The sequence below is a fragment of the Solanum lycopersicum genome, chromosome 1, assembly GCF_036512215.1.
Source record: "Solanum lycopersicum chromosome 1, SLM_r2.1".
In the NCBI taxonomy this organism is placed as follows: Eukaryota; Viridiplantae; Streptophyta; class Magnoliopsida; order Solanales; family Solanaceae; genus Solanum; species Solanum lycopersicum.
The window spans coordinates 92,148,900-92,162,667 of NC_090800.1; the positions used below are offsets into that span (position 1 = coordinate 92,148,900).

The window sequence follows — 13,768 nt, forward strand, 5'->3', positions numbered from 1 at the left end:
CGTGAAGTTTTATGTTTTATTTATTTTTTCTATGTATGTACTGTTGATTAAAAACATGAAGACTATCACACGTACCATGCTCAATGTAGATATGTACACTTGCAATTAATTTTTAGTGACTTTTATCATCGAGTTTTAAGTGTGTTTAACTTTTATATGTTCATTATATAAAATACTTTTACATGACACTTGATAAGCAAAGAAGATGAAGCATGGATTGGCAAATGGCTAAAGGCCTATTATAATACAATTGATCTGTTACATTCAAAAGTATAATGACTCCATATGTTTTGCATTAAAATAGTTGCTTTTTATAGTTCACAAATTCTTCAATTTTGTAATGTACTGCAGACACTAATTTTAGCTGTTTTCCTATGTGGTCCTGTCCCACCTTTCAAATTTTGTTTCAAAATAGGTAAGGCACTATCGACTTCTTGTACAACTTTTTTTGGGAAAATTCTCCATCTTCACACTCATCTCGGTAATTAATTTTGCATCTTATCTTCGTTATTCAGGTGACTTAATAAGGAAACTCTGAATTTTGAATGTTTTCAAGAGGACATTATTGCACTAGTAAATTTTTCAACATGTTACTTCCTTTTTCGCGTATGCTAAACGGAAAAGGCCCCGAAAATAGCTCATAAATACACTCCATCTTCCCATCTTTTCAAATCAATTGAATTGTGATATGATGGAAAACTCGTTGTTGAAGATAGACAAAAGAGCAATTTTCTACAAGGTTTTCTGTCCCTCAATCACTAATGAACTGGTAATTCTCTGCTTCTGTTCATCATTTTACAAGCAATCTTACATTGTTCTGCTTTAATTTGAACATACTTGATGTTTTAATTTGTAGAGAATCCCAGCCCATTTTCTCAGGCATGTATCAGAAGAATCACCTGATAAAGCCACCCTCAAGTGTCTTTCTGGAGGCACTTGGAATGTGAAACTACAGTGTGATGAAGATGGTTTGCTTATACAAAAGGGTTGGAAGAAATTTCAAAAAAATAATCAATTAGAAAATGGGGAATATCTCGTGTTTAGGTACGATGGCGCTCTGCAATTCACAATAAGAATTTTCAGCAAGAATGGACTGGAGAGGCAAGTGAAATCAACAAACATGGTAGAAAATCAACAAGCTTCAATAGATGGAGGCAGCAAGCGTAAAAGGCCAGAAAAATTCCCTAAAAAGACTTGTGCTAACGGTGAAAATGAAACAGGTATAATGATACATTTCCAATTCTTCTTCTTGTTGTTGAAAGTTAGCATAAAATGGAGTAAAAGTGATCAAATTTAGATTTTTCCCTTGCAGAAGATGTATGTTGTGTTTCCTTAGAACATGAAACTCGAAGAAAAAGAGCTGCACTTGTGACAGAAGAGGACCTTCTCACTCCAAATATTCCTCAATTTGTGAAATGTTTGAAAGGCTACAATGTGAAAAAGTCTTGTTTCTTGGTAAGTGTTTTCTTGAACTAAAACAAGTTTATGTGACTGGTAAGATACTAAATGTGTAAAATGTATGTAAACCAAATAATTAATATTTCTAATGCAGTACGTTCCAAGATGGTTCTCTGAACAACTTTCGACATCAGGCAATAAGAGAGCAGCTGTCCTCCGTAATTCAGAAGGAAAAGGGTGGAAAGTGAATTGTATAACACAAAATGGATATCATGCTTTCTGTGGGGGATGGAAACAGTTTGTGAGTGATAACAATCTTAAGGAAGGACAGGTCTGTGTTTTTCAGCTTGTCAATGCAAATGAACTAAAGGTTTCTGTTTTCAACGATCCTTCGGAATCTCTGTTGAAACTTGCTGCACAAAGATGATAAATCTTAGTTTTGAACTGCTACGATTTGATGTCATTATGTTGGAATCTGAACTCTGTAGCTGCTTCACATGAACAACCGTGTTTTCATTTTCCTTTTTCTGTATTTGAGTAATCAGAGATGTTCCTTCATTTGTTTTTTCCTTTCTAGTTTTTGTTCCTTTATATGTTCACATGGTTATAGCCACATCAAAGGTTGGTAAGGTGTTTCTTGTGTGAAGAAGATTGGTAACCGTTCTGTAGGCTATTGGTAAACGTGACAGAAACGACAAATTTGGTGATGGTAAAAGTTGTGTTGAAAGTCTGAATGGAGCCAAAAAGAGAGTTCACCTAAGCTTATCATGTGAACAAAAAAAGAAGAGGGAATGTGCAAATATACCTTTTCCGTCATACATCAATTTTTACATGATACTATGAAAAATAAAAATAAAATAGCAAACTATGGAAATTGATATTTTTGAGTACTTAAAAAATATTACAACACCAAAAACTACAATGCACTATGCATGAGAACATCTTAAGATTCTTATAATCTCCCCTTCTATCTTAAGATTCTTATAATCTCCCCTTCTCTTATATATATACACACACGCTCATGAGTATTTGACACTCTTTTAACATTAAAGCCGCTTATAGGGTTTAAGTTGTGCGCCGTATTCTTCCATTCTCTTATAGTTTGACGATAAAAGCGAAAATGGAAAAGGGTTTCTTCAGGATTTTCAATCCTGAATCCAGTGCAAAACGAATGGTAAGTTTCTTCATTTTTTTTTTCTTCTTCTTTTGGAAATGTGGGCAACAGATATGAGAATTTAAAGGCCTTGGTGAAATTTTAGATCTGCAAAACTTAGAAATCATGACCCTTTACAGTTGTTTAAAGTTTTACTTTCCCTCTCATTAATTCATTTTCTATGTGACTATTGTCTTGTATACGTTTGAAGCTTGGGCTATGAATAAGGGGAGGACAATGTTTTTGTGTGGTGCAAGTAATTATTATATCATAGTACTTATATATGTTGAAATTTTCTAGATCTATACTGGCATTGTGTATGATTAATTATTCAATCAATTGATGTCATAAAATTGTATCTATCATTTCCAAATGATCATATTACTTTGTGTTGATAGTGTAATTTTGCAATAGAACTACGAGAATGCCTTACATTCTATGTTGTAGTTTCTCAAATACCCACATTGTTGAATATTTTAAAATATTTTTTCTTTCGATATTAATTATTTTTATGATATAATCAGTCTGATTTAAATAAATTGATGTTCTTTCACAAAATTTCTTCACAGAAAATTCCCTCAAGTTATGCAACCTACAAGAATGGAAAGTTACCTAGGAATGTTTTTTTTAGGGATCGATTTAATAATATGTGGCCTATGGGAGTGACCAAAATAGAAGGAGCTTTGTATTTTGAAAATGGATGGAAGAAATTTATTGAGGATAACAACACTCTAGAGTACGGAGACTTTATGATATTTGATTATGATGGAAATGAAACATTTGACTTCAAAGTACTTGAAATGAGCGGATGTGTAAAAGAAGGAGCTAAATGTGAAAAGAAAAAGGAAGTGTATGTTGAACATCGAAAGAGTGTAGAGCCAAAAGAAAAAAACAGGATTGGAGATAATAATGATAGTTCATCTGATGATGATAATGCTAATAACTACATGATAGAAGAAGAAGAAAGTAACGTTAAAGAAGAGGTGGAAAAGGAAGAGGAAGAAGACAGGGAGGAGAAAGAAACTATGGAGGAAGTGGAGGATGAAGCTGAGGAGGAAGAAGATGAAGAAGAGATTGAAACGACTCAAACATTCAAGAAAAGGAGGTCAGGTTCAAAAGGTACAAACAATTATTAAATATTTTGTTCTACTCAGCTTATTCATTTTATATGATTATGTTTGTATATTTGGTCATGACTTTATAGTCTTAATCTTATAGATGTTATGAAATGTTTAGGACTATAAGTTTTAATATAGGTTTGGTTGTTTGGTTCATTGATAAAACTAGCCTAGGGGCCCATTCTGTTAGTATTTATTGAATATCAGAGAGAATACATTCAAATGTCATTTTATAATAAAACCTTTGGTTTATTGTCAAAAGTATTTTTTCCTTTCATAAAGTTCATGTTCAATAAAGTATCAGCACATAAAATGAAAAGAATGGAGTATTTGTGAGTATTCATGAGATTTCTATTTGTGAATCTGATCATAGCTTTCTTGATTTAGCTGGACGCAGAAAAGCCATTACTTGCAAGGTCAGGAATATGATCGACCGACATGGTATAGATATATTCAGAAGTGGAAGCGCAACTAAGCCAAAAAATCCATACTTTGTAGCAAAGATAATAGCAAAAAGGAGAAATCAACAGGTAATAAAGCCTATTATTATATATTGATCTTGAGAATGATTGTATGCAACATTCTAATTTAACAAACTCTTTATTCTTGATGATAGTATGTTCCAATTGATGTGGTGAGAGACTACAAACTTGAACTCCCTCCTAGCATGATCATTCGCGACTCAGCTGGCAGAGAATTTGAGACAAAAGTCAAATATTGGAAAGACGGCCGAATATGGTTGGTAGGCGGATGGCGCAGTATATGTCGGTGGAACCTTGTGGAGAAAAATGACAGGTTCATCTGTGAATTTGTGAGAGAACAATGTGGCAAAATCTCCTTCTTACAAGTTCGTGTTCTCCAAGAAGGATCAAATTCCCATCCCAATAATAAATAAAAGAGATTAGTTTATTACTATTTACCATAACATTTTAATGTTTAAGTATTATTTCATGTTGACAAATTTTGAAGACTATAAATATTATTGTTTGTTTTTCAAGACTTCAATTATCGTTGTTCGTTGATGAAATAATTAAGATTGCTTTAGTAAGTCCTATTGTTCTTATAAAAGAATTGATGAAGTTTTTATTTGAACTTACTCATCATGCCATACTAAAAGTGGAAGCTTCAAACGTAAAGTTTTGATTTGATCTTACGGCTCTGCTATTTAGTTTGTTCGCTAAATCATATTAAGTAATTATGGTGTAAAATTTAGCCACACTGATTGTTAACATCAAGTCAATACATACATGCTATGTGTTTAAATTAATAGTTCATTGTACTTAACCATAATTAATTTACATGTGTTTTACCTCATTAAATCACGTATTACATTGACTTGGTGTAAACATACAAGTTATTTCGGTCTGCTTCTCATGTTTATTGAATTGCTATAAACATAATTGACATATTTTAGGAAAAGTTCGAAAATAGCAAACATTACGCCTCAAATAGGACTCTGTAGGTATAATTTGCTTAATTATGAATGATAGCAAAATATTAGGGGAGGAACGATATAATTTTTTTTCTCTGTCTTGGCAAGTACTACATTGTTTCTTTTTCTTTTTATAAAGCATGTATTCTTGTCTTTTTTTCTTCTTCTTCTACATATTGCTTCATATGATTTTTCTTTAATATAATTAAATAAATTTAGATACAAACATGATGATAATATTTGGTTGTATCTTCAAATAAAACCAATTGCAAGACCGGCTAGTTTTTTTATCCAACAAAATATTGCAAGTTTGAAAATTTATCTGCATCTTATTGAGAGCTAACTTGATAAATTGCAGATACACAAGCAAAATCATTAACCATCAAGCTATGGTAGAATCAGTCAAGCATGGACTGTATGATCATCGCTAAAGAGGACAATGAGTTGAAGGTTCAAAATCGGCTGTGGAGGAGCAAGAAAAAAATGACATACTTGTATATCTCAACACGATCGATCTTGTAGTCATATAAATGTATAAGACTACAAGTTCTGAAGTTTAGTTTAATTACATTTGAATGTCAAACCCTTATCGGGTCAACTTGTGTGACAATTGCTAAGCTTGGTTGGAGAACTTTAAATGATCATGGCTTCACTTGCAAAACACTGAACTGTTTATGTTTTTGTCTGTTCATCCTATATATGTGAATTAGATCTAGCCTTAAAGATTTGGTGTCAAACACAAGTGCAACTGCTAATGTGATATGGCAGTCTGCAATTCACAACAAGAATTTTCAGCAACAACGGACTGGAAAGACAAGTGAAGTCAACAGACATGATCAAAAATCAACAAGCTTCAATATATGATAGAGGCAGCAGTGTAAAAGGCCAGAAAAATACCCTTACACTTCAAAATTCCCTGAACAGACTCTTGCTAACGGTGAAAGCGACACAGGTATGATGATTTTTAACTCATACCTTTCCAATTCTTTTAGCTGTTGTTGAAAGTTGGCATAAAATGCAGTAATAGTGATCAAATTTAGACTTTCATCAACCAAAATTTCATTTGCAGAAGACCTATCTTAACATGTGATGGACTACTATGTAGTGTTTCCTTAGAACATGCAACTCCAAGAAAAAGAGCTGCACTTGAGAAAGAAGAGACCTTCTCACAGATCTTACTCCAAATATTCCTCAATTTGTGAAATGCTTGAAAGGCTACAATGTGTAAAAGTCCTGTTTCCTAGTAAGTGTTTTCTTGACGTAAAACAAGTTCATGCTTATTAGTTTCTGTCACCAATAAGCTATGAAGTGTGTCAAATGTATGTAAACCAAATACTTAATACTTGTCATGCAGTATGTTCCAAAATCCTTCTGTGAACAACTTCCAAAATCAGACAATAAGACAACAGTTGTCCTCCGTAATTCAGAAGGAAAAAGGTGGAACGTGAATTGTATAACACAATGGATATCGCGCGTTTTGTGGAGGATGAAAACAGTTTGTGAGTTATAATAAGAATAAGGAAGGATGTTTGTCAGCTTGTCAATGCAAATGAGCTGAAGGTTTCTGTTTTCGATGATACTTCAGAATCTCTGTTGAAACTTGCTGCACAAAGATGATAAATTTTTAGTTTTGAACTGCTACAATTTGATATTATTTTGGAATTTGAACTCTGATCTGCCTAACATGGACAACCTTGTTTTCATTTTCCTTTTTCTGTATCTGAGTAATTAGAGTTGTTTAACTTCTTTATGTTACAGCTGAAATGAAGCTTACAATACTTTGCCTACAGCTTACAATAAGAGATGTAGTAATGTTGAATATAATTGAATAGGATGCACAAAATGTCTAGAAAACTTTTCCAGAGAACAGATTCACCTAGAGTTATCTGGTGCAAATACCAATAAATGTATTTAAACTGTCTTATAGTCAGTGGTGGATGTACCATATAGTCTACGGTTTCATCTGAACCCAAAAGTGTAATGGTTGCAAAATCCGTATCTTGACTGGTGGCTCCGTCCCTGAAGTGGATCCCAAATTAAGAATCAGAAGCCAATGGGTGCAGCACATAAGAGACCTATATAATTCTTCATAATTAGTAATTGAACATTTCAATTTGCGTACATAAGTGAAACAACGATCCCACATATGAAAATTCATGCACTGTGTGATGTTTGTACATGGCTTATTATTATGAGTCATAGTTATTTAACTGTGTCACCTGGTTTTTGAATCGATGTTCTGCACTTAAGGGAACTGATCCCATTTTTGCTTGATTCACAAGTGCAAATGAAAGTAAAAGTTTGGGAGCAAGTAAGAGATTTACATCATGAAATTCAACATTTCATTTAGCTTCCCATTTCTAGTTGTTGTTCTTTATTTGTTCACATGGTTATATAGCGGGGAAAGGGTCAAAAATACCCTTCAACTTTAATTATTAGCTGACTTTACCCTTACATTAAAGTAAAGTAATTGTTACCCATGTTGTTACTATACTTATCATTCATACCCTTCAATTGGACGTTAAGTCTCAAATCAACTAAAAATTATCCAATTTCATGTTTTTACCCAAACTCGACCCACTTAACCAAATGAAGTCGTACCAAAATAAATCTCAAACTCATCTCTTTAATCTTCTACATGACATATACTCCCCAACACACCGAATTTGCATTCAACAACAATTTCAATTCCCCAATTCGCATCAACAACAATTTCAAATCCCCATTTTGCATCAACAACCATTTCAATCCCCAATATCCACCAAGCTCCACACAACTCAAAAATGGCATCACCTCTATCTTCTCCACCACCAATTTTCTGAAACACCCCGTATCTTAGAAAGACCAGAATGGAGATTTCACAAGTTGCACGTGCTCGACGGGCACCACCCACGGACTGTAGACTGACTCACGGACTGTAGGCGGGAAAGACCTTCCAAGAGAAGTCCAGAGAATTTGTCTAAGGGTCTACCCACGCCAGCACCTATGGGTCCAGGTCATGGTTCAGACCCCAATTCAACTTCACTGCCCTTCGACGGTTGACTGAACGAACCGCGGGTCAGTCCACGGACCACCGGTTGGCCCCGACAACTTTTAAGTCAGGGGTCGTTTGGTCTATTCCAGTGTTGTGAATGGCGAGCGCCTCATCGCCTTTGGCGAGAGGCGAGGCGAGGCCTCCTCGCCATTCCCCACTGAGGTGAGGCGGTATGCAAAAGGCGGCCCATGGCGACCTAATTCTTTCTATAGTAATTATTATAGTATTTGTAATATATGTAATTGCTATTGAAATTTTGAATATTATATGTGCAATTAAATATTTTTTTATTTTTGGTATTAATTGGCGCCTCGAGTCAAAAAGGCTAGCGCCTCGCCGCGTGGCGAGGCAGGCCCTTGTCGCCTCTCGCCGTCCAAAACACTGGTCTATTCTTTATGCGACTCCTAAACTACGTAGTTTTAATTAGTTTTGGCCTAGTAACTTAATTAGAACTTACCCTAGTCAACTCAATCTCCAAAAATTCATCAAGTTGAACGAAAAGAACGAGAAAAAGTCCACTTAGACTTCCCCAAGAACGCATCAAGTTTCCTTCAGTTTTATCCTCGAAATTGGAAGATTTCTCCATGAATTTCGTCACCAGGTATGTGGATTTCACTACTAGGTTCCTTTCACCCATTAGGTACCTAGTATTCGGTCACATTCTTGATTCTTTATATCATGCTAGACCTGGGGATTCTAGAACTTTAAAGTTTATGTTGAGATTTAGTTGTTAGACTAATACAAATCAGATTATCAAGTTTTCGTGGAATTGTTGCTTAGTTCGTTGCATGAAATTCAGAATCCTAGTTGTGTAGATTCATTTAATTCATGAATTACACTTTGCTAAATCAGTTTATTCTAATATACATGCCTAAGTTAAGAATATTTCATTATCAGTATATTAATGTTGCATTTTCAGAGTTAACATGTCAGTATTTTAAGCTATTCAGTCATACTGTGTTATTTATACAATCAGTTGAGAGTAGACTTAATACCGAGTGGACTAAGGGTCAGTCATCCTCAGTCCTAGAACTACGTTCCCCCTAGGATAAGTTCCCTATGTTGGCAACATATTCAGTGAACACGTCAGTCGTGCCTTTATACCTTTGGCAAGGTATATTGGGTCCTCTCGATGGGGCGATACATCAGACTCCACGGATATTTCTTGTGGTTTTATAACGGTTAACAATAGATCCCACTGTGAAGTTCTAGTGCATTGACCAGGTTATCAGTATAGTTAGTATTCAGTCTCTGCGTATTATGTACTTGGTCATTGCATTCAATTAGCTCAATATTCAGTATGTTTCATTATTATTATCATGTTTAGATTATATCATTGCTTTATCGCTTTATTCAGTTATATGTTTTATTCAACTTTCTTCTATTTTCATACTTAGTATCTTTTAAGTGCTGACGCATACTTTGCGCTACATCTTGTCGTGATGTAGGTTCAGTAACATTCATTTAGCTTCCCATGTTAGACATGTTCCTTCATTTGTTTTTTTTTCTTTCTAGTTTTTGTTCCTTTATATGTTCACATGGTTATAGCCACATCAATGGTTGGTAAGGTGTTTCTTGTGTGAAGAAGATTGGTAATCGTTCTGTAGGCTATTGGTAAACGTGACAGAAACGACAAATTTGGTGATGGTAAAAGTTGTGTTTAAAGTGTGAATGGAGCCAAAAAGAGAGTTCACCTAAGTCATGTGAACTTTTGCAACGAAAAAAGAAGAGGGGATGTGCAAATATACCTTTTCCGTCATACATCAATTTTTACGTGATACTATAAAAAAAATATGGAAATTGATATTTTCGAGTACTTATAAATAATAGAACACCAAAAACTAGAATGCACTATGCATGAGAACATCTTAAGATTCTTATAATCTCCCCTTCTCTTATATACATATACACGCTCATGAGTATTTGACACTCTTTTAACATTCAAGCCGCTTATAGGGTTTAAGGTGTGCGGCGTATTCTTCCATTCTCTTTTTATGCTTGCAACAATAAAAGAAAAGTGAACTTACGAATATATACCTTTTAGGTATGACATCAATTTATATATATATACACATGTTTGAGTATTGACACTTCTTCAACATCAAAAGGCGCTTATAGGATTTAGGTTGTGTGGCGAGTTCTTCTATTCTCTAATTGCTTGACAACAAAAGTGAACATGGAAAAGGGCTTTTTCAAGGCTTTCAATCCTCAAACTAGTGCGAAACGGATGGTAAATACACTTTCTCCTTCTGGTAATAGATTTTTCGAACTTTGTTTCTTGATTATTTTTCTTCTTCTTTTGAAAATGTGGGCGATGGACATGAAAAGGTGAAAAACCTTGATGAAACTTAGATTTGCAAATACAAGTATTTGATTTATTATTTTTGCTAACTCCATTTTTAATTTTTTTTTATATATAAATTAACACTTTTTGAAGATTGGGCAATGAATAAGGGAGAAAATTTAGATCTGCAAATACAAGTATTCTATTTTGTAGTTTCTCAAATAGTTACATTCTTAAATATTTCTAGCATCAAAAAGTCCTAACTTGAGTTTATTTAAATTACTTTTTCTACTCATATTTGTTGCTTTTTATGATACGATAAATTTAATTTAAAGAAATTAATATTGTTTTTACCCTTTTTTTCGAAAATATGTTTTTTCTTCACAGAAAATTCCCACAGCATATACAAATTACAAGAATGGAAAGCTACCTAGGAAGGTTTTCCTTAGGAATCAATTTAGTAATATGTCTTGGCCTGTAAGAGTGATCAAAATAGAAAAAGATTTGTATTTTCTAAATGGATGGGAGAAATTTATCGAGGACAACAATCTAGAGTTTGGAAACATTATAATATTCGATTATGATGGAAATGAAATATTTGATATAAAATTACTTGAACCAAATGGATGTATAAAGAATGGAGCTAAATGTGACAACAAGAAGGAAGAAGTGAATGTTGAACATCAACAGAGTATAGAACCAAAAGAGAAAAACAAGACTAGAGATAACAACAATAGCTCATTTGATGATGATAGCACTGATAACTATATGGTAGAAGAAGAAGATAATGATGAAGAAGAGGTGGAAAATGAAGAGGAAGAAGATAATGAACAAAAGGGGGAGGAGAAAGAAACAGAGGAGGAGGTGGATGAAGGAGAAGAGGATGAAACAGAGGAGGAAGTGGTGGAGAGGAAAGAGAATGAAACAGATGGAGAAGACACGTCAGCTTCAAAAGGTAAATACAGTTAAATATTTAGATCTAATTATCTGTTAGATTTTATATGTTAATCAATTCTTTAAATGTTAGTACATTGCTGCAAAAATAACATATTTGTATATTTGGTTTTTTGTTTCATTAACAAAACGAGCTTAAGAGAATATTTTGCTAGGTTTTATTGAATACTAGAGAAGAATATATTCAAATACCATTTCCTAACACTTTTAATATAACGTCAGAAGTCTTCTTTTTTCATAAAGTTCATGTTCAATAAAGTATCACCACGTACAATGAAACAACTTGAGTATTTGTGAGTTTTCGTGGGATTTTTATTTGTAAACTTTATCTTAATTTCCTTTATTCAGCTGGACGCCGAAAAGCTATTACTTGCAAGGTGAGGAATGTGCATGACAAATATGGTGCAGATATATTTAGAAGTGGACGCGCAACTCAGCCAAAAAATCCTTACTTTGTAGCAAAGATGCGAGCAAAAATGAGAAATCAACTGGTAACTAAAAGTTATTATTATATATTGATCTAGAGAATAATTTTATGTAACATTCTAATTTAACAAAGTCTTTGTTCATAATTACAGTATGTTCCAATTGATGTGGTGAGAGACTACAAACTTGAACTCCCTCCAACCATGATCATTCGCGACTCTGTTGGAAGAGAGTTTGAGACAAAAGTCAATAAATGGAGCAATGGAACAACATGGCTGGTAGGCGGATGGCGCAATTTATGTAGGTGGAATCTTGTGGAAAAAGATGACAGGTGTATTTGTGAATTTGTGAGGGGAAAATGTGGCAGAGTCCTTTACTTGCAAATTCAAGTTCTCTATGAAGGATCAAATTCTCATCGCAACAATAAATAAAAAAATAGTTTATTACTATTTATCTAGCATTTTAATTTTTATGGCCTTAAGTATTATTATGTATTGACAGATTTGATGACTATAAGCATTGTTGTTTGTTGACAAATTTTGAAGACTCAAAATATTGTTGTTTGTTGAAAAGAAATGAAGGTTGTTTTAGTTAGTATTATTGATCTTATAAAATAATTGAGAATGTTTTATTTGATCTTACTCATCATACTATACTAAAAGTGGGCTTCAAAAAATATTTTCAATGTCATAAATTATTTTTTACTCGAGTAAAAATAAAAGATGTCTCTCAAAAACATTTTTCATTCATAAATCAAACACTAAAAATCATTTCCAGAAAATATTTTCTACTCACCAACTAAACATGAGAAAATAAGTCCAAAATCTACTTGTTTTCCAAGAAAACATATTCTAGGAAAACATTTTCCATGGAAAATATTTTACTCCATACCAAACACACCCAAAGTGATTATTCGTGAAATGTTAGGTGAGGGTAGGACTTGCATTGAAGTCTGCTTCTTATATTTATTGAGTTGCTATAAACATAATTAGCAAAAGGAAACTTTCAAAAATAGCAAATATTAAGCCTTAAATAAGATTTTATAGTTATACTTTGTTAATTATGAATAATAACAAAATGTTAGGGGAGGAGGGATGAGAGAGGTGAGAGAGATCTAGGGAGAGGAGAAAGTGCATCTATTAACGAACTTTGGAGAAAAAATACAAATACAAATTGATTTTGTATCGAAACGAATACATATAAAAGGAGAGAGGCGAGCAAGATCTACAGAGGAAGGAGAGAGGAGAGGTAAAGAGAGGGTGGAGAGAGAATTGTATTTTGCATTTATTTTACATTGTATTATGTATTTATCTTGTATCAATTATATTCCAAATACAATAAATTTGGTTTTGCATTTTTCTTGTATCAATTGCACTCCAAATAAAATAATTGTATTTTGCATTTATTTTTCATCGTATTCTTTAGGGATAATTTCAAAGATCACCCCTCGCGAGTTGAAGAATTCACCACACAACCTAAACTCTACAAGTGTCGTTAATGTTGAAGGAGTTTCATTAACTATAAGCGTGTGTGTATACATATAGATAAACTGGTATAAGACGAAAAAAGTATATTTGTGCCATTTATGTAATAGAATGGCTACAAATGAGTCGGCCACATTTTTAATGAGGGTATATATCAACAATAAATCACAAAATTTAGGTATATTTCCACATTCTCCTTTCTTTTTTTGTTGCAAGCATAAAAGTCTTTAGGCTCAATTCAAACGTTCGTATGACTTAGTAAACTCTTTTTTGGTTCTTTCAGCAAAACTTTTGGCACCAACAATTTTATCGTTTTTTGTCAAGCTTATCAATAGCCGATAGAATGATGAAGCCAAAGTTCACACCAAAAATCATTTTAGCAGTTCTTTTCACTCAAGAAATCACCTTGACAGTCTCGTTCACATAAAAAAACAGTTTACCAGTCTAGAAATCATCAACATGAACATAGATTTATTGACAAATGT

The 13,768-nt window shown here is 33.4% G+C and overlaps 1 protein-coding gene across 1 annotated transcript; it reads left to right on the forward strand.

The window, feature by feature from the left end:
* The first annotated feature begins 436 nt into the window (after positions 1-436).
* LOC101267170 (B3 domain-containing protein Os12g0591400-like) lies at positions 437-12,336 on the forward strand. Its single transcript, XM_069295328.1, has 12 exons — positions 437-769; positions 857-1,220; positions 1,313-1,455; positions 1,553-1,729; positions 3,121-3,670; positions 4,057-4,199; positions 4,286-4,560; positions 5,460-5,516; positions 5,870-6,053; positions 10,807-11,374; positions 11,722-11,864; positions 11,952-12,336. Exons 1-12 carry the CDS (start codon positions 689-691, stop codon positions 12,228-12,230), a joined length of 2,964 nt encoding a protein of 987 aa, XP_069151429.1. The 5' UTR covers positions 437-688; the 3' UTR covers positions 12,231-12,336.
* The last annotated feature ends 1,432 nt before the right edge of the window (positions 12,337-13,768 follow it).

Excerpts from the sequence above, each read along its gene's own strand:
- LOC101267170 (XM_069295328.1), top strand. The coding sequence starts at position 689 with ATGATGGAAAACTCGTTGTTGAAGATAGACAAAAGAGCAATTTTCTAC. Across the intron at positions 4,561-5,459 it reads AATTCCCATCCCAATAATAA|ATACACAAGCAAAATCATTA; the intron begins ATAAAAGAGATT and ends GATAAATTGCAG. Across the intron at positions 6,054-10,806 it reads TAACGGTGAAAGCGACACAG|AAAATTCCCACAGCATATAC; the intron begins GTATGATGATTT and ends TTTTCTTCACAG.